This window comes from Nerophis ophidion, linkage group LG07 (genome assembly GCF_033978795.1).
Source record: "Nerophis ophidion isolate RoL-2023_Sa linkage group LG07, RoL_Noph_v1.0, whole genome shotgun sequence".
Lineage (NCBI taxonomy): Eukaryota > Metazoa > Chordata > Actinopteri > Syngnathiformes > Syngnathidae > Nerophis > Nerophis ophidion.
Genome location: NC_084617.1, coordinates 16,461,962 through 16,486,897, shown reverse-complemented (window position 1 = coordinate 16,486,897; position 24,936 = coordinate 16,461,962). Strand labels below are relative to the sequence as shown.

General features: G+C 39.8%; 1 protein-coding gene across 1 annotated transcript in view; it reads right to left on the bottom strand.

Annotated features, from left to right (window-relative positions):
- Window positions 1–24,936, bottom strand: part of lasp1 (LIM and SH3 protein 1) — a 74,532-nt gene that overhangs the window by 18,476 nt on the left and 31,120 nt on the right. The window contains exon 3 of the mRNA XM_061905455.1: window positions 14,352–14,436. Coding sequence (XP_061761439.1) covers window positions 14,352–14,436 — 85 coding nt within the window. The remainder of the gene's footprint in view (window positions 1–14,351; window positions 14,437–24,936) is intronic.

Here is a 24,936-nt window from a genome sequence, read left to right as displayed (position 1 = left end):
ACCGCTTGTCCCTTAGATATATTATTATATATAATTATTTCAACGGTGGTCCATGTGGTCAAACTAGACATTTTAGCCGGGTAAAGCCTACAATCTGTCCCGACTCCCAACGAAAATATTGCTGCGTAACTTTACAAATACATTTGGCTAATTGATATCAGTAAAATGTGGCATAAATACTTTTTTAAACCATCTTGCAAGAAGCATAAACAAGAGAAACCTACAGTGTAGGACTCGTCGATTTCCATTTGAAGTTACTTGGAGTAGGATTCAGATTCGGCTGCGTATCTGGCAACCTCAGTCATGGAGAGTGGGAGGTGACAACAGAATTTTGACCGTGATTGCAGTACCATTTCTGGCCACATTAATACATATGGTACCTTTAAATGTTATTAAAAATGTGCTCTTTACTACATTACATATATACTTATATCAATCAATGTTTACTTAAATAGCCCTACATCACTAGTGTCTCAAAGGGCTGCACAAACCACAACACAAACCACTACGACATCCTCGGTAGGCCCACATATCATGTATATAAAACCTCAATGGAGATGTTTGGATTGTTTTTTTAAGGGCTTTATAGGCGGAATCGCGCGGCTCCCATAGGCTCCATAGTAAAGAACATTTTGATCGCAATTATTTAATATTTACAATGAAAAAAAATTAAGAACATCCATCGTCATGTCTCTTATAATGATTGTGAACGATAGGCAAAATTCCCAAAAAAGATGACGTTCCCCTTTAATGTCAGATACAGCAAAAAGTTACAATGTATGACAAATGACATACAGGCTGGTGGGAAGACCAGACTGCCTACTATGGGGCTTTTATTTTGAAGGCCAGGTGGGGCTGAAGGATAACGGCAATCTTTTCCCGAATGTTGCCAATCGGATCGGTAGCTGTGGATTGGTAGGGCGCCGCAAAATACGGGCCAAATGAGAGCGTGTCTTTGGGCAAACATGACAGTAGGGATGTTACGATAAACGGCATCATGATAAGCTGCGGTACAACTCTTGATGGTTAGCATTATGTTTTTAAATTAAAATGATTGTAAAACCCTGATTAATAACACTTTGGGAAACTTACACACAAGTGATACTGCTCATTTACTTGAGAAGCATGGTAGCTCTATCTTAAATGCTAACACAAATACGAGAGACAATGTATTTCCCCATCATGAAACGACATACGCCAACTTGAATAAACAGATTGTTGCCTGAGTAACAAAATTGCTCAATTGTGCACTTTCAAACTTCAGACTGTGTTCTCTTAGAACAGAGTGATCTATCTATACTTGAAGGACTAATGACAAAAGACCGAAGGAATGAAAATAGGAAGTGATGGACCCAAAACCTATTTTTTATTCATCCTTTAAAAAACCCTTTAAAAACCTTTACAAAATAAAACAGAAGACCAACATATTCAAACACTCAAATAAAAAAAAGAATTAGAAGCCAGAACAAAATGTATTATTTATTCTGCCAATTAAAGTATATTGTGTGTCAGTCTCTTTTATTCAACATTTTTAATAAAACCTGGTTCAAAGATTCCACTGTGCATAAGTACTATTTGAACACATTCAACAATGCTGTGATAATGATAACAGTGATAATTTTGGTCACAATAAAATATGACATGAAATGTTCTTGTTTTTTTACATCTCAAGTTTACAGGTAGATATTTACTATTGCATGTGTAAATTCCTTTCTTTATTAAATTTCACCAGATAAACATTTTCCATTGCATAAAATATACATACTATAGTCCTCATTAAAAAAGGACATTAAAATCATACAGTTTTCCCATTTGAAAATAAAACGTCTCTTTTTTCTTTCGTCATTTTTAAAAGCGGTTATCATGCTGTGGATTTGGTATTAATAGCACTAAAGCAGTGGTTCTCAACCTTTTTTCAGTGATGTACCCCCTGTGAACATTTTTTTTAATTCAAGTACCCCCTCCTAATCAGAGCAAAGCATTTTTTGTAAATACAGCAGCAGTAATACAGCACTTTTTCATCAGTTTCTGATTGATCAAAATGTATAACAGTGCAAAATATTGCTCATTTGTAGTGGTCTTTCTTGAGCTATTTGGAAAAAAAGATATACAAGTAACTAAAAACATGTTGAAAAATAAACAAGTGATTCAATTATAAAGATTTCTACACATAGAAGTAATCATCAACTTAAAGTGCCCTCTTTGGGGATTGTAAAAGAGATCCATTTAGATTCATTAATTCTAAACATTTCTTCACAAAAAAAAAGAAATCTTTAACATCAATATTTATGGAACATGTCCACAAAAAAACTAGCTGTCAACACTGTATATTGCATTGTTGTATTATTTTTCAGTTTATGAACTTACATTAATATTTGAAGTATTATTCAATAAATATATTTATAAAGGATTTTTGAATCATTGCTATTTTTAGAATATTTAAAAAAAAATGTCACGTACCCTTTGGCATACCTTCAAGTACCCCCAGGGGTACGCGTACCCCCATTTGAGAACCACTGCACTAAAGAGTGTTTCTGGTGAAAGCAAAGTGCAGTCAGGCTTTGTTAAGCATGTATTGGATTAATCTTTTGTGGTGACGTTCACTTCCTGTTGAACAGGGGTGTAGGAGCCTAAATGCTGTTTAAGTTATTTTACATTTTATGGAAGGTGCTTTATGTTTATTCAGCCAAAAGGGGACTATTTACTTTATTTGCATGATAAGAAAATGTATATATTGAATGCTTAGAGTAATTATATAAAGCTCACTTTAATTGTAATTATTACATTTGTCAAAATGATTTGATGACGTAACTGTTTTAAGTGCATATATGGCGGAAGGATCTGTGTGGTAAGGGGGTTTTTTGGACGCAAGGTGTCATGGGTAATTGCTGTCAGGTGCGGTGGAATCGAGCCACACAGTTTTTTGACCTCACTCATACTTATTGTCATTCATACTTTTTCTAACTAGTACTGCAACAAACTGTCTTTATTTTGTCATTCATTTGTTCCCACATCGTGACTGTTTTATGTTTTGAATTATTAAGATCACAAGTAAACCATACAAACGAAGAAGAACGTCTGGAGTTTTGTTTTGTTGTTGCCGCAGCAAGCGGAGTGAATGTGATAGTAGAGGAGCGTCAAGCTTAAGGCTACTTTAGGAATCTACATTTTAGTCAAAAAACTTGCTCTTTGTGGAGTAAACGGAACGTGGAACTGCCTGACTGTAAAGGATCAAGAGGAACAAGCCTGCAAGAGGAGGTGACAGGTACGTGAGTGCACGCTGCTTGAAAGTGAACGAGAGAGAGAGAGAGAGAGCTCGTCCCGGTGCGACGCTGCGGCACATCGGCATTTTTATTGACTCGTTGTGGAAATATTGGCTTGTAATGGATGCACAAGACAGTGGAAAAAGGACAGTAAAAATGACCGAGAAGGCTGTAGAAATGCACAAGATGAGAAAGATGCAGGCACGCAAGAGCTCACTGGCTCAATTGACTCGCTTGATGACGCAGATTGAGCACTTAATGGAGGAGGATGTTAATGTGGATGCTGTAAAAAATCAGCTTCGTGTGGACTTTAGTGGCTTGCAGCAAGAATTTTTGGATCTTAATGCTGATCTTCATAAATTCATGTCTGAGGAGGAGTTTGTGGAAGATCAAAACAATTGGTTTAATCCAAAAAATAAAATGATGGAGGACTTTTTCTGGAAATGTGAGGAGTGGATGAAAGATGTTTTTAAGCGTGTTGAGCAAGCGGAAGAATGCAATAAACAAGTGTCACCTGCAGATAGTCGGTCTACATCAACAAAGAGGACCGCTAGAAGTCAAAGTAAAGCTGGATCACGAAGCAGAAGTTCATGTTCTTCATCTTCTGTCAGATTAAAGGCGGAAATGGAGCGTGTATCATTGAGAGCAAAGGCGGCAGCTTTACAAGAAAAGTTGGCCATAGAACAGGAAGAAGCTGCAATAAAAGCGCGAAAAGAAATGCATGCAATGCAAACAGCACTCGCTGAATGTGACGCTAAAATGGAAGTTTTACAAAACTATGAAAACACACAAGAAGAAGACAGTATCAATACAGCTGATAAAAAGGATGTTAGAAGACTTGCTAGTCCTAACACACAAGTACCACCACCCACTTTACCAACACGTAGCATTAAACATAATGCTCCCCCCACATCTATTCAAATGACTACATTTGCACCAAGGACTGAAATTATAGAACAACAGACATTAACACTTGATGGGCTTTGCCAAGCAGTATCTCAGCAAGCCAATGTCACAGAGTATCTCGTGAAGAGTCACAAGGCATCTCTACTTCCACCTCTTTCCATTCCAACATTCAAGGGTGACCCCCTGGAATACAAATCTTTTATTGGGGCCATAGAACATGGAATTGAAAGCCGCACAAGTGACAACCGGGATTGTCTTCAATTTTTACTACAATATACAAGTGGACAACCACATGAGTTGGTAAAGAGCTGCATCAATATGGAATCTTCAGCAGGATACACTAAAGCAAAACAAATGTTAAAGGAATTTTTTGGTGATGACTTTAAGATAGCCGAAGCCTACATAACAGAAGCCATGGAGTGGCCAACAATCAAGCCAGAAGACGGTGTTGCCCTTCAGTCCTTCGCATTATTCCTCACAGGCTGCTCTAACACAATGACAGACATTACCTACATGGAGGACTTGGACAACACAGCCAATATAAAGGCACTGGTAAACAAACTTCCATATAAACTCAGAGAACCTTGGAGGAAGTTTGCATGCGACTTACAAGAAAGAACAAAGACAAGAGTTAGGTTTAAGGATTTTGTGGACTTTGTAAACCGGCAAGTCAAGTATCTTTTGAACCCGCTTTATGGGAACATAAAAGAAACCACCATGAACACGAAAGATTCTGTGAGACAAAAAATAAAACCACAATATGTAGAAACCCTCAAACCAAAAAAGGTGTTTACAACAGTCGTTGTGCCCCCCAAGACAGAAAATGATAACTACATCATAACAAATACACGAACAGTGTTGGTGGACAGAAAACCTTGTGTTTATTGTAATGGAGAGCAACACAGCCTCACAGTTTGCAAGAAATTCAAAAGCAAGCTCCACAAAGACAAGATTGACTTCTTGAGAAGCAAAGGTGTGTGTTTTGCATGTTTAAAGCATGGACATATGAGTAGTAGCTGCAAACAAAAACTTCAATGTCAAGAATGCTCGAGACTGCATCCCACATTATTACACATTGGTCATAAAGACTCCAGAGAAGAAACCGGAAAGGACAATCGTGAACCGCAATCAATATCAAGTGCCATTGTACAAACAACTGAAACCTGTGGTGTCACTGGGGCCGGTAGAGAAGATTGTGTTCTTTCGATTCTTCCAGTGTACATCAAGGCACAGAAAGGAACCAAGACAGTGCTCACGTATGCCTTTCTGGACCCAGGTAGTTCAGCTACTTTTGCCACAGAGTCACTGATAAACCAACTGAATGTGAGTGGACGCAATGTAAACATTTCATTGCGAACAATGGGAAATGACACTGTTGTGAACACAAGCATCGTGAGTGGTTTGGAAATCAGCAGCTTGGACGGAAAAGAGTTTGTGGAACTAAAGGAAGTTTATTCACAGAAAGACATTCCTGTCTCTAAGGACAATATTCCCCGACAAGAGGATATTGATAGGTGGCCACACCTAAAGGAGGTGAGAATACCTAAAATTCAAGCCAAGATTGGATTACTCATCGGAGTAAACGTTCCCAAAGCGATGGAGCCACTGCAAGTGGTTAAAAGTGTGGATAATGGACCATACGCTGTGAGAACGATGCTAGGCTGGACAGTAAATGGACCACTCGGAGGTGGAAGTGACAGAACTGCAATTGACAAATGGACAGGAATGACTGCAAACAGGATCTCAGTGGTGAAGCTTGAGGAGCTTTGGCAGCTGCAGTTCAAGCATGACTTTCCTGATGCAGGACAAAATGAAAACATTGAGATGTCCAGGGACGACCATCAGTTTATCAGTATGATGTCTCAAACTGCAGTACTTAAAGATGGGCACTACAATATTTGCCTTCCAGTGAAGAAGAAGCCTTTGTCTATGCCAAATAACAGGGCAATTGCGGAGCAACGAGCACTGAATCTACGGAAGAGATTTTCGAGAGACGTCAAGTTTCACCAAGAGTACGTAGCGTTCATGGATGACCTTTTAAGAAAAGGTTACGCAGTAAAGCTTGAAAGTGAAGAGCGCAAATCTGCTGAGGGGCGAACATGGTATCTGCCTCACCATGGAGTAAGACATCCAACCAAACAGAAGTTGCGTGTTGTCTTCGACTGCGGCGCAAGCTTTCAAGGTACTTCATTAAACCAACAGCTTCTGCAGGGACCTGACCTCACCAGCTCACTATTAGGAGTCCTTATAAGATTTCGCCAGGAGTCTGTGGCGGTTATGGCGGACGTGGAAGCCATGTTCCATCAGGTTGGAGTAAGCGATGAAGACACTGATCTCCTGAGGTTTCTCTGGTGGCCTGATGGAAACTACGAGCTGGATCTCGTTGAACACAAGATGCTAGTTCACATTTTCGGCGCGACATCATCACCAAGTGTTGCAACCTTTGCACTTCAAAAATGTGCAACAGACTTTGTGGATGAGTTTGGACAGGATACGGCAAGGTCTGTCAACAAGAATTTTTATGTGGATGACTGTCTTAAGTCAGTTGCTGATGAAGATAGAGCCATTACCCTGTGTGCTGAGTTGAGGAAAATGTTGGCAAAAGGAGGATTTCGGCTGACAAAATGGTCAAGCAACAGCAGGAAGTTGCTTAACTCGATCCCAGAAAAGGAAAAAGCACAGGGCTTTCAAGATCTGGACTTGGACGAAGATTACCTGCCAATGGAGAGAACATTAGGCATCCAGTGGTGTGCCGAATCAGACCAATTCAAGTTTAAGATCAACCTCAAAGATAGACCATACACAAGGAGAGGATTGCTTTCCATAGTAAGTTCAATTTTTGATCCTTTGGGCTTTCTGTCTCCAGTAATATTGCCTGCTAAAATAATTCTGCAAGATCTATGTCGGCAAAGATATAATTGGGATCAAGACCTGCCTGACACAGTGATTGAGAGATGGAAAAAGTGGATCTCAAGTTTGGCACAGCTTGAAAATTTTGGAGTTGACAGATGCGTCAAGTTGAAGAAGTTTGGTGTGCCAGCCTTTGCGCAGCTTCATCATTTTGCTGACGCAAGTGAAGACGCCTACGGAACCACAAGCTACTTGCTGACACGCTTTTCAACAGGTGAAGCTCAATCCACCTTGATCATGGCAAAGACAAGGGTGGCGCCCCTAAAATCTCAGACTATTCCTCGAATGGAATTGACTGCAGCCACAGTTGCGACAAAGATTGATAAGCTTCTGAGAAAAGAGCTTGAGCTGGAAATCCAGGAGTCTATCTTTTGGACAGATAGCACGGCGGTGCTCAAGTACTTAAACAGTGAGTGTACCCGATTCAAGACGTTTGTTGCAAACAGGGTCGCAGCAATCCTGGAGCACTCTAGAACATCTCAGTGGAGATATGTTAACACCACTCTGAATCCCGCTGATCACGTTTCAAGAGGACAGACTGTGGAAGCATTTTTGAAAAATGAGAGCTGGCTCTCAGGACCAAGTTTCTTGCTCAGCTCACAAGACCAGTGGCCTAAAAATCCAGATCCTGGAATGCTGGATATGGACGACCTAGAGGTCAAAAAAGTGACTCATGCATATGCCATTCAAACAGGAGAAGCCAAAGATTTTGTGGATCAGTGGATAAACCATTATTCTTCTTGGACAGCATTGAAGCGTGCTGTAGCTTGGTTTCTAAAACTCAAAGATCTACTGAAAGAGCTAAAGGAAAAGAGAAAAGAACTAAGAACATCAGGAGAAGAAAGTAAGATGCTTGAATTCAAGAAAGATATTGAAGGAAAGTGTCTGACTTGTGATGACATGACTAGAGCAGAAACAGAAATTGTAAAATTCTGCCAAAGACAAAGTTTCAAGGAAGATTGGGCGATGCTGGAGAAAAATCAAAGAGTAAAGAAAAGTAGTTCACTTTTCAAGTTAAATCCAATTCTTCAAGATGGAATTATGAGAGTTGGCGGAAGGTTGAGCCGTGCAGCAATGCCTAACAACTCCAAGCAGCAAGCTATATTGCCTAAGGATTCACACATCACAAGGCTTGTGTTGAGACATATTCATGAGCTCACAGCTCACGCCGGAAGGAATCACATGATGGCAAATCTACGTCAAAAATTTTGGATACCTGGAGTCATTGGAGCCATCAGAAGGTTTCTGTCCAGGTGTGTCATCTGTAAAAGACTCCACGGAGCTGCTGGAAAGCAACTCATGGCAGATCTACCAACATGCAGGGTCCTACCTGACGATCCACCTTTCACAAGAGTTGGTGTGGACTACTTTGGTCCGTTCCAAGTGAGGAGGGGAAGAGGACATGTAAAGCGGTATGGCGTCATCTTCACGTGTCTTGCATTAAGAGCCGTACATCTGGAAGTCGCATCCTCACTCAACACTGATGCCTGTCTTAACGCAATCAGAAGATTTCTCGCCAGGAGAGGACAAGTCAAAGAGATGTATTCCGATAACGGAACCAACTTTCGGTCAGCTGACAGCGAAATGAGGAAATCCATCAAAGAATGGAACACCAAGAAGATTTACGAACATTTGCTACAACGAGGTGTCCAGTGGCATTTCAATCCACCAGCAGGATCTCACCATGGAGGAAGCTGGGAGCGGCTAATCCGTTCAGTGAGAAAAATACTGAGTGTTACCGTAAAGGAACAAGTTTTGGATGAAGAGGGTCTTTGTACCTTGTTTTGTGAAGCTGAAGCAGTCATAAACGGCAGACCCATAACAAAGACTTCTTCAGACCTCAACGACTTGGAGGCTCTCACACCCAACCATCTGTTATTGCTGAAGGTCAAACCTGAGCTACCTCCAGGAGTGTTTCATCCGTGCGACCAATACGCCAGTCGCAGATGGAAACAAGTGCAATACCTTGCGGATATCTTTTGGAAACGCTGGTGTAAGGAATACCTAGCGCAGCTTCAAGAACGTCAGCGATGGTCTTCACCTAAAAGAAACTTTCGTGTTGGAGACGTGGTGCTGATCGTGGACGAAACCTCACCCAGAAATTCCTGGCCACTTGGAAGAATTCTAGAGACTTTTCCTGGTGGAGACGGACTTGTTCGTCAGGTTAAAGTGAAGACTAAGACTAACGAGCTTCATCGCCCTATTACAAAGCTATGTCTTCTTCAGGAAGCTGAAGATAATTAAAGTATGGCGACGAAGCAAAGACCCAGAGTGGAATGGGGCAAGGACTACAAGCTTTTTGAGAAGTACTAAGGCTTTTTAGGCACCTTAAATTTTGAGTTAACACGTTTAAGTAATTGTTTCAAGGACATTGATAACAATTAGGGGCCGGTAATGTAGGAGCCTAAATGCTGTTTAAGTTATTTTACATTTTATGGAAGGTGCTTTATGTTTATTCAGCCAAAAGGGGACTATTTACTTTATTTGCATGATAAGAAAATGTATATATTGAATGCTTAGAGTAATTATATAAAGCTCACTTTAATTGTAATTATTACATTTGTCAAAATGATTTGATGACGTAACTGTTTTAAGTGCATATATGGCGGAAGGATCTGTGTGGTAAGGGGGTTTTTTGGACGCAAGGTGTCATGGGTAATTGCTGTCAGGTGCGGTGGAATCGAGCCACACAGTTTTTTGACCTCACTCATACTTATTGTCATTCATACTTTTTCTAACTAGTACTGCAACAAACTGTCTTTATTTTGTCATTCATTTGTTCCCACATCGTGACTGTTTTATGTTTTGAATTATTAAGATCACAAGTAAACCATACAAACGAAGAAGAACGTCTGGAGTTTTGTTTTGTTGTTGCCGCAGCAAGCGGAGTGAATGTGATAGTAGAGGAGCGTCAAGCTTAAGGCTACTTTAGGAATCTACAAGGGGGATGACGGCAAAAGGTGGTAACCATATATGGCATATACGAGAGGTAGCATAAAACAAGTCTGTGTGCTAACGCCCAGCAGGTTAGAGGTGATCACGTCACTTCCCAGCTCACCAAGCGTGAACTTTGACGGGGCTTTCACATTGCGAAATTTTGATGACAATTTCCAATTTACTTCACACTTCCTGCCCTAGTTTCCTTTGCTGCAAGCAGTCACCCTTCATCCACACAGTGCCACACTAAAGCTGTGCGGTTTACCGGTATATTTTAGAAAGAGATACTGCATGTATTTGAGACAAAACCACGGTGATGTGCCTTGGTTACAGCTGGTTGCTCTTTTCTGTGCCTGACGGGCGAAGCATCGGGGCCTCAACCCCGCTCCTTGTGTGTTTACGTAGGCTTCTCTGACACACTATGACCCAACACAATAAACTTTTCAAAAGAATATAGCTGCTCTGGTGCCAACTTTCGACTCTTGAGTGATGTAATCATTTGGTCACCGACTGCATTTGGCTATTGGTGAGTGACTACAGCTTTATTTACAAAAACACAAATTTGCTTGAGCTAGCGATAGCTCCTCTCTACTACACGCTCAATGTCAAATGTTTAACGACTACTCGGCTTGCAAGTGCCTCTCTCCATAGACCGTGCGGACAAACTTAAAATAGGAGCTGGGTGGCTGAAGAGTAGTTTCAGAATGTAACAATAAGTAATGGGTCATTGAATTATTATTTTTTTTTAACAGTAAGTGGTTTCAGAACAGCCAGCGGCTTTCACCGCAGTGAGCGAGTGGAAGCTCCATCTATCAAAGCGCACAAGCGTTAGGTTATAAACTAAACGCTAATGACCCAAATTGACAAAAAATTATTTGACATATCTAATTACTTTATAAGAATGAAAAACACGCTACGTTACAACCAGAGTTGGGAATCTTTGGCCACCTCACGATTCGATTACGATTCAAGAGCTACGATTTGGAAAAAATCCAGTATTGATGAATCTCTAATATTAATAGTATATTGATGCAGTTTTACTTTTTTTTCTCTCTATATAAGCGTTTACCACTTGCAACTTTTGAAAACAGTGCATTTGAAACAATAAACAGTTTAATTAAATTTATTCATGGACATGGACAGGGACAGTAAAAAAATCAATGTAAATACTATGATAATTAACTTGTGTGATGACTGTATTATGCTGATAGTATATATTTGTACCATGAATTGATTAATGTGGACCCCGAATTAAACAAGTTGAAAAACTTATTCGGATGTTACCATTTAGAGGTCAATTGTACGGAATATGTACTGAACTGTGCAATCTTCTAATAAAAGTTTCAATCAATCAATCAATCAATATGTGTTGATTGATTGATTGACTCTAACCATTACTCAGTGGCCCAGTGGTTAGAGTGTCCGCACTGAGATCGGTAGGTTGGGAGTTCAAACCCCGGCCGAGTCATACCAAAGACTATAAAAAAATGGGACCCATTGCCTCCCTGCTTGGCACTCAGCATCAAGGGTTGAAATTGGGGGTTAAATCACCATAAATGATCCCCGGGTGCGGCACGACTGCTGCCCACTGCTCCCCTCAGGGGGTGATCAAGGGGATGGGTCAAATGCAGAGGACAAATTTCACCACACCAAGTGTGTGTGTGACAATCATTGGTACTTTAACTTTAAATGGAATAAAAGTGCCTATAATAAAGGAGCTGTTTGGATCTCTCGGTGAGGTTGCTCGATGCAGTCAGCCAAACTTTAGAACGGTCTGCATTACGTTATTTACCATATGTAAATCAATTATTGATTATTGACTAAAAGATTGTATAATTGTCCATGTCCCAATTGTAATGCATCTTAAAATCGATTATTTCCCCCTCCTCTAGTTACTATTTACAACAACAAAAATAATCTGACTACTCTCAACACTGGCTATTTAGCCATAAAACACTTAGGCAACCTAAAACACCTTGCATGTTTTTTTTTTAAGATACTGGTTTATACCGTATATTGCCATTTGGATTAAAAATGACAGGATATCAGTTTTGGTCAATATTGCACAGCCCTACGCCACACCGTCACTTCATTGAGGGCTGACGAAAACTTCTCATGATGTGATCATGAAGTCTTTTGTCCTTCCAACATGCGCTGCTACATGTTTCTTAAGTCTTCTGCTCTCCTCCAATCATGGAGCCGCTTTCCGACCCCACCCACCACTCCTTGCCACTTTGAGCGCCTTCTGCATGGATTCATATTTTACTGCCTTACATGTGGTTGTCTCATGTAAATCTGGAAGGACTTCCTCCCCATCAACTCTTTGCATTCCTCTGGTTTTTCTTACTGGAGATGTTGCATCAAAGTCTTCCCCTTCTTTCAACCTGACTCCTCCCCTTTTCTCTCCCACTCTCCTTGCCTGCATTGGTGTCTTTATCTTTTTCTCTCCACAATTCACTCTCTCCTGTGTTCTTAACTTGTCTTTTCGTTGTGTGGCACAACCCCTTAAGTCTTGTAGCAATGTGTGACAAACAACTACCCGGCATCCATAGCAATAAGGACTCGTAGCAAAGCAGGCCAAGCAGCAGTGCAGTGTGTTGGTTCCACAAATGCTTAAAAACGATACCAGACTGAATGAATGTTCCCCCCAAAAATGTTTAATTTATTCAACTATTTATCTTCCTACCAAGATGACTTGCTCTGTGTTTAAAAGCAGCCAAGAGTTGTTTCTGTTGGATTAAAAAAATCATTTAAAGGAAAATAAGCTTTTCTTTTGGTAATTCCTGTGTAAGGATTTGTGTGTTTCTTGCGAAATAATGCTTTCCTGTCCTGTAGAGAATCGTGCTAAGTTGTATGATCAAACATTACTCCTAATTCGGGATGTAACATTATGAACATTTAAAACCCCGTTTATTGTGACCAATATTATCACAGTTATTATTGTCGCGGTATTGTTGATGTGTTCTTAATGTATTTATAAACACACTGAAATCTTTTAACCAAGTTACTTTTTTTTTTTTTAAATCTATGACTCATTAACAATATATATTTCGCATAAAAAAATTATATATTGTTCTGAATTTTTAAGAGGTATATTTTCATTGGAGTGTTTAAATTTTAATTTGTAAAAGGTTTTATTATTTGATAAAGGAAATTTAAGTGTTCACTTTGCTTCACGTTTAGTTTATGTGACGTCACGCTTGGTCACTTTTTGTTACAGCTTGTGGTATGTCGTTTCTTAATGTGGAAAGACGGTAATGTCTCTTGTTTTCACGTTAGCATTTCAGTTAGCTAGCCCTAGTTCGGTCCGGGAGTTTATCGAAGTTATCACGATTTTTCGATCATTTTAATTCCATCCATCCATCCATTTTCTACCGCTTGTCCCTTTCAGGGTTGCGGCGGGTGCTGGAGCCTATCTCAGCTGCAGTTGGGCAGAAGGCAGAGTACACCCTGGACTAGTCGCCACTCCATTGCAGGGCCAACACAGATAGACAACATTCAATTCAAAACAATAATACCCATCACAAGTTCAACCGCGGTTATCATTAATACCGTTTATTGTTACATCTCTACTGATAATGCAGTGATTCTTGTGATGTATGTTGTTGTTCACATTAAAAACACCATCTGTCACTAAGCTGTCACCTCAATACTCCACAAAGCCCCCTCTAACATGCACAAACTGTGGTCTAATCTGCAGTGTGCGACACTAAAACACAGATAAGACAAATGATATGCACTCCTTCATTTAGGAGAATTATTTGAACATTTATTCAGACACTTCACAACGATAAGTCCATTATCGCAATTTAAAAAATGCAATGTGTTGTTGTGCTGGCAGCCAAAGTGAGAACATTGTCGCTTTGGCCAGTTTAAATGTTTCTAAATCCCTTTTGGAGTCATTTTTCTATTACAGCAGTAACACATGACCCAGATAAGACGGATATTTTTGTCTAATGAGGGTGCATAGAACATATGTGGGGCTCCTGCTGGAAACAGCCATGATAGCATCGCTATTAAATAGCGATTGTTCCGCGCAAATGAGTGCAAATAAGCAGTGTAAATATAATGGTTGAGAACTAATCTCTACCATTGAGCCTGTAAATCAGTTTCATGGTTGCACTCTCCAGACCAGTGTTGCATCTTAAATACTTCATCGTAAAGTAGCCTTTGCACTTGCACACACACTTTTAGGGTTAACTCGAGCGGAGCTTTTCGCATTAAGCACGCTGCCTCCTCTGTGGAAGTGTGCCAACGTGTGTGTGTGTGTGTGTGTGTGTTCCACAGCTGGAGTTTGACTTAGCTGTAGATCTTGCTATTGGCAGAAAGGTTTACCTGGCTTTGCATCTTGCTCTGCTGTTTGAGACGGATGTTCTCTGGAGTGTCAGCCACACAGGTGAAGCCTGTCCTGGGGTAGTGTCTGCAACATGAAAGAAGCACCAACAGGCATGAAAACACACATTCATCACAAATTTTTTCCTACAGAATTTCAAAACTGGATTTATATCTTTTTTTTTTTTTACAGGCGTGAGCAGCCTCTGACCCCAAACTAGGGGCATTTGTAATTTGCCGCGGTCCTTAAGTTGAGTTAGGAGCCCCTGAAGACAGGAAGGTATGAGAGTATAAAACTCAACGTGGAGCCATGGTAGCCTCTGAAAGAGGAAGTGAAGCATGTTGGTAATAGGAGCCCCAAGGTTGCAGTGTTCTCGGGGAGAGCCATAGCAAGTGTACAGAAGTACAACACACGTGCACACACAGGCACATATTGATCTAGCTCTGTGGGGGAGGTAACAGGAAGTGGAACCGCATGATTGTGAATGATGGAAGGCTTTTTTGTGACAGGGTATATTTCAGCATTGAACAAGTTAGTGTGAACAAGACGTGCTAACAAACAAGAGGATAATCTTTCTGTATTTACTTCTCAGCATGTGAATGTTGGCTAAGATCAGGAAACGCATTTATTTAAGAGGAGACTGAGGGTAGCAAAAAAATAAAATAAAAAGATGGGCCAATGCAAGCAAGGGCAGACTGTTGAGTATAAAGTCTTTATTATGTTACTACGTAGTCATTAAGCCGCCCATCTGACAGTCTTATTCTTTGCTATTGCATGCATGGCTTGCAATAGTCTGCTGAAACACTAAAGGCAGTGTTTTCCTGACAGGAAACAGCTCTGATTTATTAGCTATTTAGCTTCCTGTGCAGTAGTAGTAGTAGTAGTAGTAGTAGTAGTAGTAGTGAACAATGGCGACTTAAGCCACATACATATGGTTGTTGGAGCTGGAACTTATCGATGTTGCTTTCAAACTGATCATATAATATAATATATATATATATATATATATTTTTTTTTCTGCTGAAATGCCCTTTAATTTGTACCATTGCATATTTCGTTTTGGTGGACATTTTGGTGCTTTTGTGGAAGGAAAAAACTAGAAGTGATCAATAACAGCTCTGCGGTCCATTTTTTGGAGGTAAAGTCAAGGTTCACAAGTGGGATAAATAAACAGACATCACTTAAGCTGATGCCGTGAAACTGTGACATAATGAAGCATTAAAAAGGTGTCTTTTTTTTGTACAATAAAAAGTCTACATAACATACATTGGTGGTTGTTTGGTAAAACATTTACATATTTATGTTTCACAGACCATCTTAATGCTGCTTTTTGAATGTCTCTTCAGGATGCACTGTTTGGTGGGCTGTCTTATTTACTTGCCTCCACTTCGACTGGCTCGTCTCCCCATTATCCATGTTGTAGTTTGTAGCACTTCCATGGAGATTCTACTGACAGAACTATCTGCCATCATGTATTATAAATGGGAACAGCGGAGAATGCATGTGCATTAATAAAGTATTTGTGACTCTGATGTACAAGCCAGTCTGCCCCATTACAAAGGGACAGCGGAAAAAAAGAAGCTTATTGACTATAATGTGGACCACAATGGCGTACTTGCACAAATCACTTTAGGTAAATCTTTACCATATACGGTCATATCCGCTGATGTCTCAATTGGCAAATGTCACTAAAAAGGCTAATTCTAATTCGCTCGATTGAAAGAAGTATGAAGAAAGGCAAGATTGTTCAATAAATATTTCCTCCATGGTTCGATTTAAAATTTAAGATTTACGCAGACCCCAAATACACAAAAACAGGTACAAATAGGTACTAATAGGTTGTAGTTTCTATGCAATAAAAAAAGTGCCCTAAAGTCATGACTTGAGCCACGTTGTTTGAAACTAAATATCCAAAAGTAAGCATTAACAACACGTTATCCTACATAATCCCCTCACAGTTGCCTAATGAATACACTAACAGTTCTGATAAGCAAGGAATGTCAAGTAGTTTTGTGGTCTACTACAGAAGGCTAATGCCATCACAGCGCAGTCCTAGAGGCAGTTGAGACACATGGCGAGGACAACTCCTATGGATTGCAATCCCCAGCCTCCCTTAGGGTGAGGACTGACCTTAAATATAATCCAACTCACTGTGCCGGCAGGGTTGCGCATTTGAAACGCTTGTTTACAGTTTCCTTGACAACACGTTACAATGAAAATAATCCTCTTTAATCCAGCTGTGATGAAGGATCCTGTTCGGAATTTTTTTACAGACAGAACCGTTGAATCGAAAATACTTAAAAGCCAAAGAAGGAGTAGTTGGCCTTTGAAAAGCTCTGTCACATAAAAAAACCCTGGAGCACGAGATCAAGACTTTCATCCATCTAAAAGGTCGCAAACACATGCCCAGCCGTTCATGCGCACTCTTGGACGCTGGCACGCAGCCTAACTGCTGATCAGAAATGTTTCAGACGCAGTTGTTTACTATGTTAACTACAGAGACTGTGCAGTCGCCTGGCTAGCTCATAAAGATGTGGAACTAAATAATGAGAGTAGTCCTCAAAGAAAAACATCGCTGCAAGTACACAAGGGCTGCAAACGACGACTATTTTGAGAGTCGTCTTGTCAGAGATCATTTTAACAATTCGTCGACCAATCGGGTCATGACGCATAAACCTATTCAGTGGTTTTAATTTTGCCATATGCCTTTAAATTTATTTAAAAAAATGTTTGGCATGTGCTAACTAACAACAATGACTAATTCCTTAAGAAATATTTATTTACATTATCACTGTGTTGCTCATTAGCCTGTTGCAAAACTCAAAATAACTTAAACTTTTGTCCATTTAAAAGCAAGGACAGGTAAACTATTAAAACAAAGTATTTTCTTTTTTGAATTAAAACCAAAGGACAGTAAAAATAACAGCACCAACAAAAAGCCCCAAAACAATTTAACTGCCTAAAAAAGACTGCATTTAGTTATGTGTTTAAAAAGCAGCACACAGGTATATTATTAATTAACTCCTGGCATTTTAAGCAATCTAATAGACTCAGATAATTTTAAAATTTTAGCTGTCAAATATATTGTATATTTATTCTTTATTGATATCGGTGCCGTGAGGGAACACGTGTGTGTAATTGACATTTATTGTGCAGACGCTGCTTCACGTCTGAAGTTCCTGACAAATGAAAAATATATAATTTAACTGGTTTAAACAAAGTTTGGCTGGAAGACTTTGGCTAAATGATAGTTAAAACATTTATTTACACAATTTGTCTTAAACTTGATAGTTAGCTAGCAAAGTAACAAGCTATCTATCTCACAGAGTTGAGATCACATCCTCCAGATGTCCGATATCATGCCTCGGCTTTAAATTTACTGCATAAAAAACAAGGTCCACTTTGCAAAAAGAGCAAAGTATAGATGCCTTTAACAGGATAAAGATGAAATGTGACCCCGAAAGGGACAAGCAGTACAAAATGGATGGATGTTCTCAAACTTTACATGTCTCTCTACCTGCGATGTTGTGCGAGTGGTTGCGCTGACCCGTTTCCATCCGGAAAAACATGAGTGATAACTTCATTGACAAGTTTTATTGTCGATATATTGCGACAATGTCAACGAATTGTAAGACCATTGAAGTACACATCTTTGTTGTTTGAGGTTAACCTGTTGCAACAAGTCCAGTTTACTCCTTAAAAGTGCCTTACATGTGCTGTGTTTTAACAAGTATATTTCCTTCGAATATGTGCCTGGGAATAATCTCAGCCGAAATACCCGGTCAGATTCTCCCATGAAACCGCATCGCAGTGTAATCTGAGAAATTACGGATCTATTCTTAGTAACTGCTTTGTGACAGCATCAAAGGCGCTGCTTGTCTGAAGCAAGAGTGTGTATGCGCGGTCTCACCCCAGCGGCTTTTTAACAACTTTGCTGTCATCACTGACGTGTACTCAGCAATTGTTCTTCCACTGAAGGACCATTTTAAATTGCTTTGCACACACAACGGTGGAGCGTATATAAAAGGGTGGGGACTAGTTGAGACATTGAAGAGTGAGTGAGTGAGTGTGTGTGTGTGTGTGTGTGTGTGTGTGTGTGACCATACGAGTGAGTCACAAGAAAACTCATCCGTCTGTCAGGTTGCGTAACACAGTCATGAGTCACAGACCCGAATGGGTGGCACATGCAACGTGTGAGCACTAAAGAGGTAGTAACTAAATTAGAGGCAAAGTACGATTTACAGGTTGTGTGTTTGGGAGGCTATACACACGCGTGTGCACACAAACACAAACGCACGCACACATGCAGCCTACTGTGCAGGAGGGAAGAGATGTTCGCATACTGGGACCAAGAGATGAGGAATTCAACCTTGAAGGCCTGGAAACAGCAAAGGGCAACATTTTAAGGAACACTTCACCCCACACAACCAGTTCTGGGCTGTTCATGGGTATTTTCCCTCCCAATCCTGTGGTCAAATAGCATTGAAGAGAACAAACTGCTGAAAGGTATTAACGTGCTGTCAAAACCACAGCAAAAACAGGTTGCACTATAGCTATTAACCGTGAGAGCACTTCATCCAATCAAGGCTAGAAATGTAATGTGAAAAGAGGAAAAGCATTATTTTCTTTTGAGTATTGTTATCACTGTGATAACTATACACTGTTTGAAGACAAGAGATTAATACTTTTACACAGAGCTAACCGATGAGAGAGTGAAGTAGGGAAAGTAATGTGTTTTTATGGCAAAACACAAGATAATTTTCCCCCATTTCAAATAACCAATGCCTAAAACAGCATCCGCCACTAGCTTCCACAGCCTCCAGGGGAGGTGAGGAATTTATCTGTGTACATTTCTGACCTCCTAACGTAAATCTGCCTCAATCCCCCTATGACTCTCATGTCTAATCAAAGAGGAGCTACCATGCAGAAACCTTCCTTTTAAAACAAATGGCAATATCATCATTATAAACTAATAACAATACAGAACTCATTCCTCCAACTTTCCTTCAGTAAGAAGTTCAAAAACAGATGATATTTACGCTTACAAGGGCTGTTGTAAACAAACGAAAAGACCAAATAAACATACTGTGAAGGGGTCTCGCTCTTTCCTGCATGCACCACAAATCTAGCAGGGAAAATAGTTTAGTGCTGATAGAAAAAAAAAAAAAGACAGCACAACTACAACAGGTGCGACAGTCAAAAAGACTGATAGGCGAAAGTAATACATTTGTGTTTATATCTCATAGACTTTAGTCAATGGCATCATACACTATTAATTTTCAGGGCATTAAAATCAATCCCAGCTGGACTGTTTCTACAAAACCATTTTAAGGTGAAGATATTTGCCATTTCAGCCACTTATCCCCACAAAATCTATTTTTGTGAAACAGCCACCAAAATGGGAAGGTCTGAAAACTCTGGCATTGTTGTTTCCATAGGGAAAATTAAGCCGTCCGAGTACTGGAGAATGATGACGTCGCCGCCCCGAACACTCAAGAGCTGTCAACAACAAAGCTGCGATTGTGATGCAAAGTAGTTACTATTATCCGTATGGCAACAAAACCTTATCCGCTATCAACTAGACATGCAGTACAGACACATAATACATAAGAAACACGTCATATTATTTTAAATACAAGGTGGGGCTCGGACCACCAGAAGAAAGAGTGCTTGTTTGTTTTCTTTACTCTTGTACACTACTTGATTGATTGATTGAGAAGTGTATTGACATCTTAAAGAAATGAATCCATATAATGCTTTAAAAAGGGAAATGGATGGCAGAAAAAGCCAAAAGGCTTGTTTCCATTGTGGTTGATTACTACTGCTAATACCAATGTTTTATCGTTATATACTGTACTAGTGACCTTTGGTATGGTAACTTTTGTTAAAAGTGTGGAATGAGAACGAGGTGATGTTGGTGACATTTTTTGTGTATAGTGTAAACAATGACAGCTATTTCTTTACATTCTTTTTTGACCAAGATTCACTTTGATATATAGTGCACATTTAGTATCAAATAAATTAAAGACTCCATACTTGAGTCTACATAACATAAACCAGCATCCTCTTCTTTATTTTCCCATTTGAGTGCACCTCTTTCTGACACTTTTTTTTCATTCTGTCTCGTCCGCCCGCGGCTGTCGTGTAAACAAAGTAATTCCACCTTGTCTTCAGTCCAAATTAAAGAGTCAAAATTGTTGTATGCATCTGCCATAATTTTTTTTTTTTATGTATGAGCAGAGAATAGAACCTAATGCGCGTGCACGGTTATTGCTTCTATAGTTTTGGTGGTTCCGATGGCTTTGTTTGCTTCCAGCGCCACTTACTGTATGGCAAGGCACTGTAATACATCATTTTTCCCCAGAAATATTTCCGCCTGAATGTGACTCACTATTGATAGGACACTGTGGGAAGCATTTATTTTTTTAACCCAAAACAAAAACAAAACACAAACGTTTCTGTGGGGACACACCCTCAGAAGACATTTTGCCTCCCTTCTTAGCAGACTTCTTCAATTCATGCTCATTACGAGACAGGACAGCTGTAATCTAAAGGCATGTCCCCAGAGAAACGTTTGTGTTTCGTTTTTGGGTTAAAAAAAAAAAAAAAAAAAAAAAAAAGGATCCCCTTCTCCCTGCCAGGGGCGGGGACAGACCGGGACGTCGTCATTCTCAGGTACTCTGGCAGCTTCCTTCGTCCCATAGAAACGACAATCCCAAAGGATTTGCCATTGTCAGACCTTCCCACTCTGGAGACAAAAAAGCAGTTTGTGTGGGAATAAAAGGCTGAAACGGTACATATCTTCACCGTTTACACTGAAAAACATTCTGTGGGGACAGGCCCTATGATGATGGTGCAGCCCCCAAAGTAATTATCCTCTGTTGTGGTGCAAAACAACAGTCGCTTTGATTAAGTGGTATAACAACTGCCGTTTTGCACCACAAGAGCGAAACAATTCTTGCTGAGACATGTCTCACTACCTTAGAGGATAAATACTTCAGATCCTGCGTCATACCCTCAGACTAGAGATGTCCCATCGAGTCATGAGCATGAACGGATGAAGGGAGCATTCTCGTATGAGAAGCACAACTTCTTGTAAGGCAACCTGAAATGTCCTGTTGAAGTTGATTAAATAAGAATACAAATACCCGGATGAATTTCTACAAAAGCTAAATTGCATGGTCAGAGATGACTGCAAGGTTCTACCATACAACAAATTCTCAATCGACATAGGAAAATATTGATACTTGCTATATTACTCAGTGTAAATAATTGGCAAAAATATCCTAGTGTGTGAATGTGAGTGTGAATGTTGTCTGTGTTGGCCCTGTGATGAGGTGGCAACTTGTCCAGGGTGTACACCGCCTTCCGCCAAATTGTAGCTGATATAAGCACCAGCACCCCTCGTGACCCCAAAAGGGACAAGTGGTAGAAAATGGATGGATGGATCTATTTTTAAAAGCCTTGTATACATACGCACAAAGTTCCTTGGAAAATCAGTTCGGCACTACCTACACAAGATATTAAAAACACGCGCTCATTGATGGAGGTAAACAAAAAAAACACTGAGGAGGTCACAACAATAATGAAGAGGCCCTATTCAAGAGAAACATTTTCATGGACTGCGAGAGAGGAAAGCACATTCAATTCCATTGAGCTGCTTCAGTCCATGGCTGTTTGCAGAGCACAAGCTGGGCCCCACTGTCACACCGCCATGCAGACTGGGGCGCACACGAGCAAAAGTGAACAGACCCATTGTTGTTAGTAGCATTAGTAACATCTGTGCTCGCCTTGCGCGGGCAGTCCAAACATGTGGTGGTCGGTTACAGGCTTCATCATACGAGGATACAGAGCACAGACGCAGACATTGTGCTTGGAAGACGTTGGGTTTCAAGCCTTATGAACTAGGAGGTTCTTGATGGTTTTGTTCCATACTATTAATACATCTCATAGACGAGTATTACAACACACACACTCAGCTACATTAGATAAATAGATAGATAGTACTTTATTGATTCCTTCAGGAGAGTTATTATTAGCTTGCTGGTCGTACTACGTTAAGGGCTGGATGACAAACTGATATCAATATATATTGTAATAGATACGTAATTACTATTAATAAAAAATGCATTTGATAAAACTTTCAGTTTTTTCTTCTTTTGCTTCCTCAGAAGAAAAGTAAATTTGCGAAGCAAGGTTGGTTGCATGAACAAAGGTACTAGCTCTTGGTAACTGGGCAACGCAGGAAGTGATCACTGATAAGTGGGAGTGAGACACCAAAATCCATGCAGGCAACAGTATCAGCTATCAAGTTTGGTTTCGCCCTCTTGTTGATTATTGAGTGAGAAGAAAAAGTAAAACTGAATGCTGGGAAGAGCAAATAAATTGTCCATAAAACAGGAAAATGTATTACATATTCCTTATTTTTGTGTCTTCATTTTAAAAGCGTATTGTTAATTGTCCAATGTAGGGCTGGGCAATATATTAAATATACTCGATGTATCGTAGGTTTGTCTCTGTGCGATGTAAAAAATGACTATCATGAGTATTTGCATATAACTTCTCACACAGTTGCTTTTAGCTGCGGGGATTACACTACACTCACTCTTTCTTCTCACATAGAGATAAAACAAGCACACCTTCCTACATACGTTACATACTGGCCCGCATATAACGTCAGACACCCTCTCGTAGCAGAGATGCAGCGGCCTGGGTAATGTTAGCTGTGGTGCAGGCGAAGCCGTGCGAGTGGTTAGTCAAGAAAAAACAGGTGCAAATCTGGTAAAAAAAATGAAGGAAGGATAATTAATTCCCAAAAAAACAGCACGGGGTCCGATCGTCTGGTGGTGGTTGGGCTTCAAGCGGGAAGATGTTGAACAGACAACCGTAATATGTGAAGTATAGGGCAAAAGCGTTACTACAAAAAGTAGCAGCACTACTAATTTGTAGCTTCATTTGAAAAGTCATCAGCTAGAGAATGAAGAGTGCATGAAACTCTGCATGTCAACATCTCTGGTCGGTGCCACACCAAACAAAATGCCGAGGCAACCAGCATTGACTCAGTGGAGCCTGGCATATGAAAAAAATTGTCAAAAACAGGAGATAACGTCCCCAGGAACCTACCACATAGCGACGGACATAATCTATTTGATTTCCTATTATGCAGTTAATTTTATTTTACAGTTTTTTTTAATCTCTTGTGTGACATCATGCACAAAAGTGCACTTTATTTGTTTTTAAATGATTGTAGTGGCATTCTGTACAAAAAGTGCACTTTAATTTAGTGTTTTTTTTATATATGTCATCTTTGTGAAATCATGCACAAAAGCACACTAATAGCTTGTTTTAAAATGTCTCTGATAATCTTGCGCTTTCTGTTTTGGAAATGACATGAATGTTTGTGCCACTGCTTAATAACTTTTTAATAAATACAGTTTTGGTAAATTAACTTAGTTTTGATTTCCTTCTCTGCATGAAAGTTTAAAATGAGCATATATTAATGCAGTATGAACAATAATGTTTTAATGTAGACACATAGAATCATCATACTGCTGTGATTGTATGCATCAAGTGTTAGTTCAAGGTTAAGGCAAAATATTGAGATATACATCGTGTATTGTGACATTGCCTAAAAATATCAAGATATTAATAAAGGGCCATATCGCCCAACCCTAGTTCAATGTGATTTTCAATTATGTTTCCCATAATTGTGTTGACATTTTCTTTCCCTTCTTCCTTTATAATTGAGACCAGGGTTTCCCCAAGATTGCAAAAGTACCTGTAGCGATGGGGCGTTGTCAGTGGCGTGTTCAAGGGCATGTTCTATATGACGTCATTGCATTATTTGCTATAATGCCTATATTTTCTTTAAAAAGGCAAAACAAGTATATATGCATTTATAACAAATCTGTTATTATTAGAGTATTAAATATTTTTGTGACATAATTGTGTTGTGCTCTATTTTCAATTGTTGCTCCTTATTGTACTTTTTCTGTCGATATCTCCAATCCTTTTAATCCCTTTTTCTTTATTAAAAACGACTAGCAACACATCGACCATATATTTCTGGTGTTATTGTAGACTGTACCCGTGTTTAGAGACTATTTACTTCTGTCGCTCCAAGTCCGCAACAAAAAGCGAGTTGCAGAGAGCTTGACGGCACACTTGCTTCATGCACTGCGAGCCTTGCTCTTCTTTAAAGCAGCCATCTTAAATTTTAAAGATGCTGTTCGTCAATATATCTCTAATATATTAAAAGTACATCCACGGCGCTGGTGTGTCGCCTTCGCGCAAAACAACCCATGCGTGTGGCTTACACAACATTAGGTTTCTGCACCGCTGTTCCGGTGATCAAAGTCTTTTTTGGGCGGCCAAATTTTCAGTGCATCACTAGTCAATAGTGCGCAAATAATGAGCTATATATATCCAGTAGTATTGTACATACCTGCTAGTTTTAAAGTAGATGTTAGTGTGTTATGATACTCATTTTTCCCATGGTCTGTGAACGAACCATGGTGGCGGAGAATGAGGAAGTGTGTGTCGAGGAGTGAAGCGTGCATGGGAGCAAATACGTGTTGGAATTGGGTC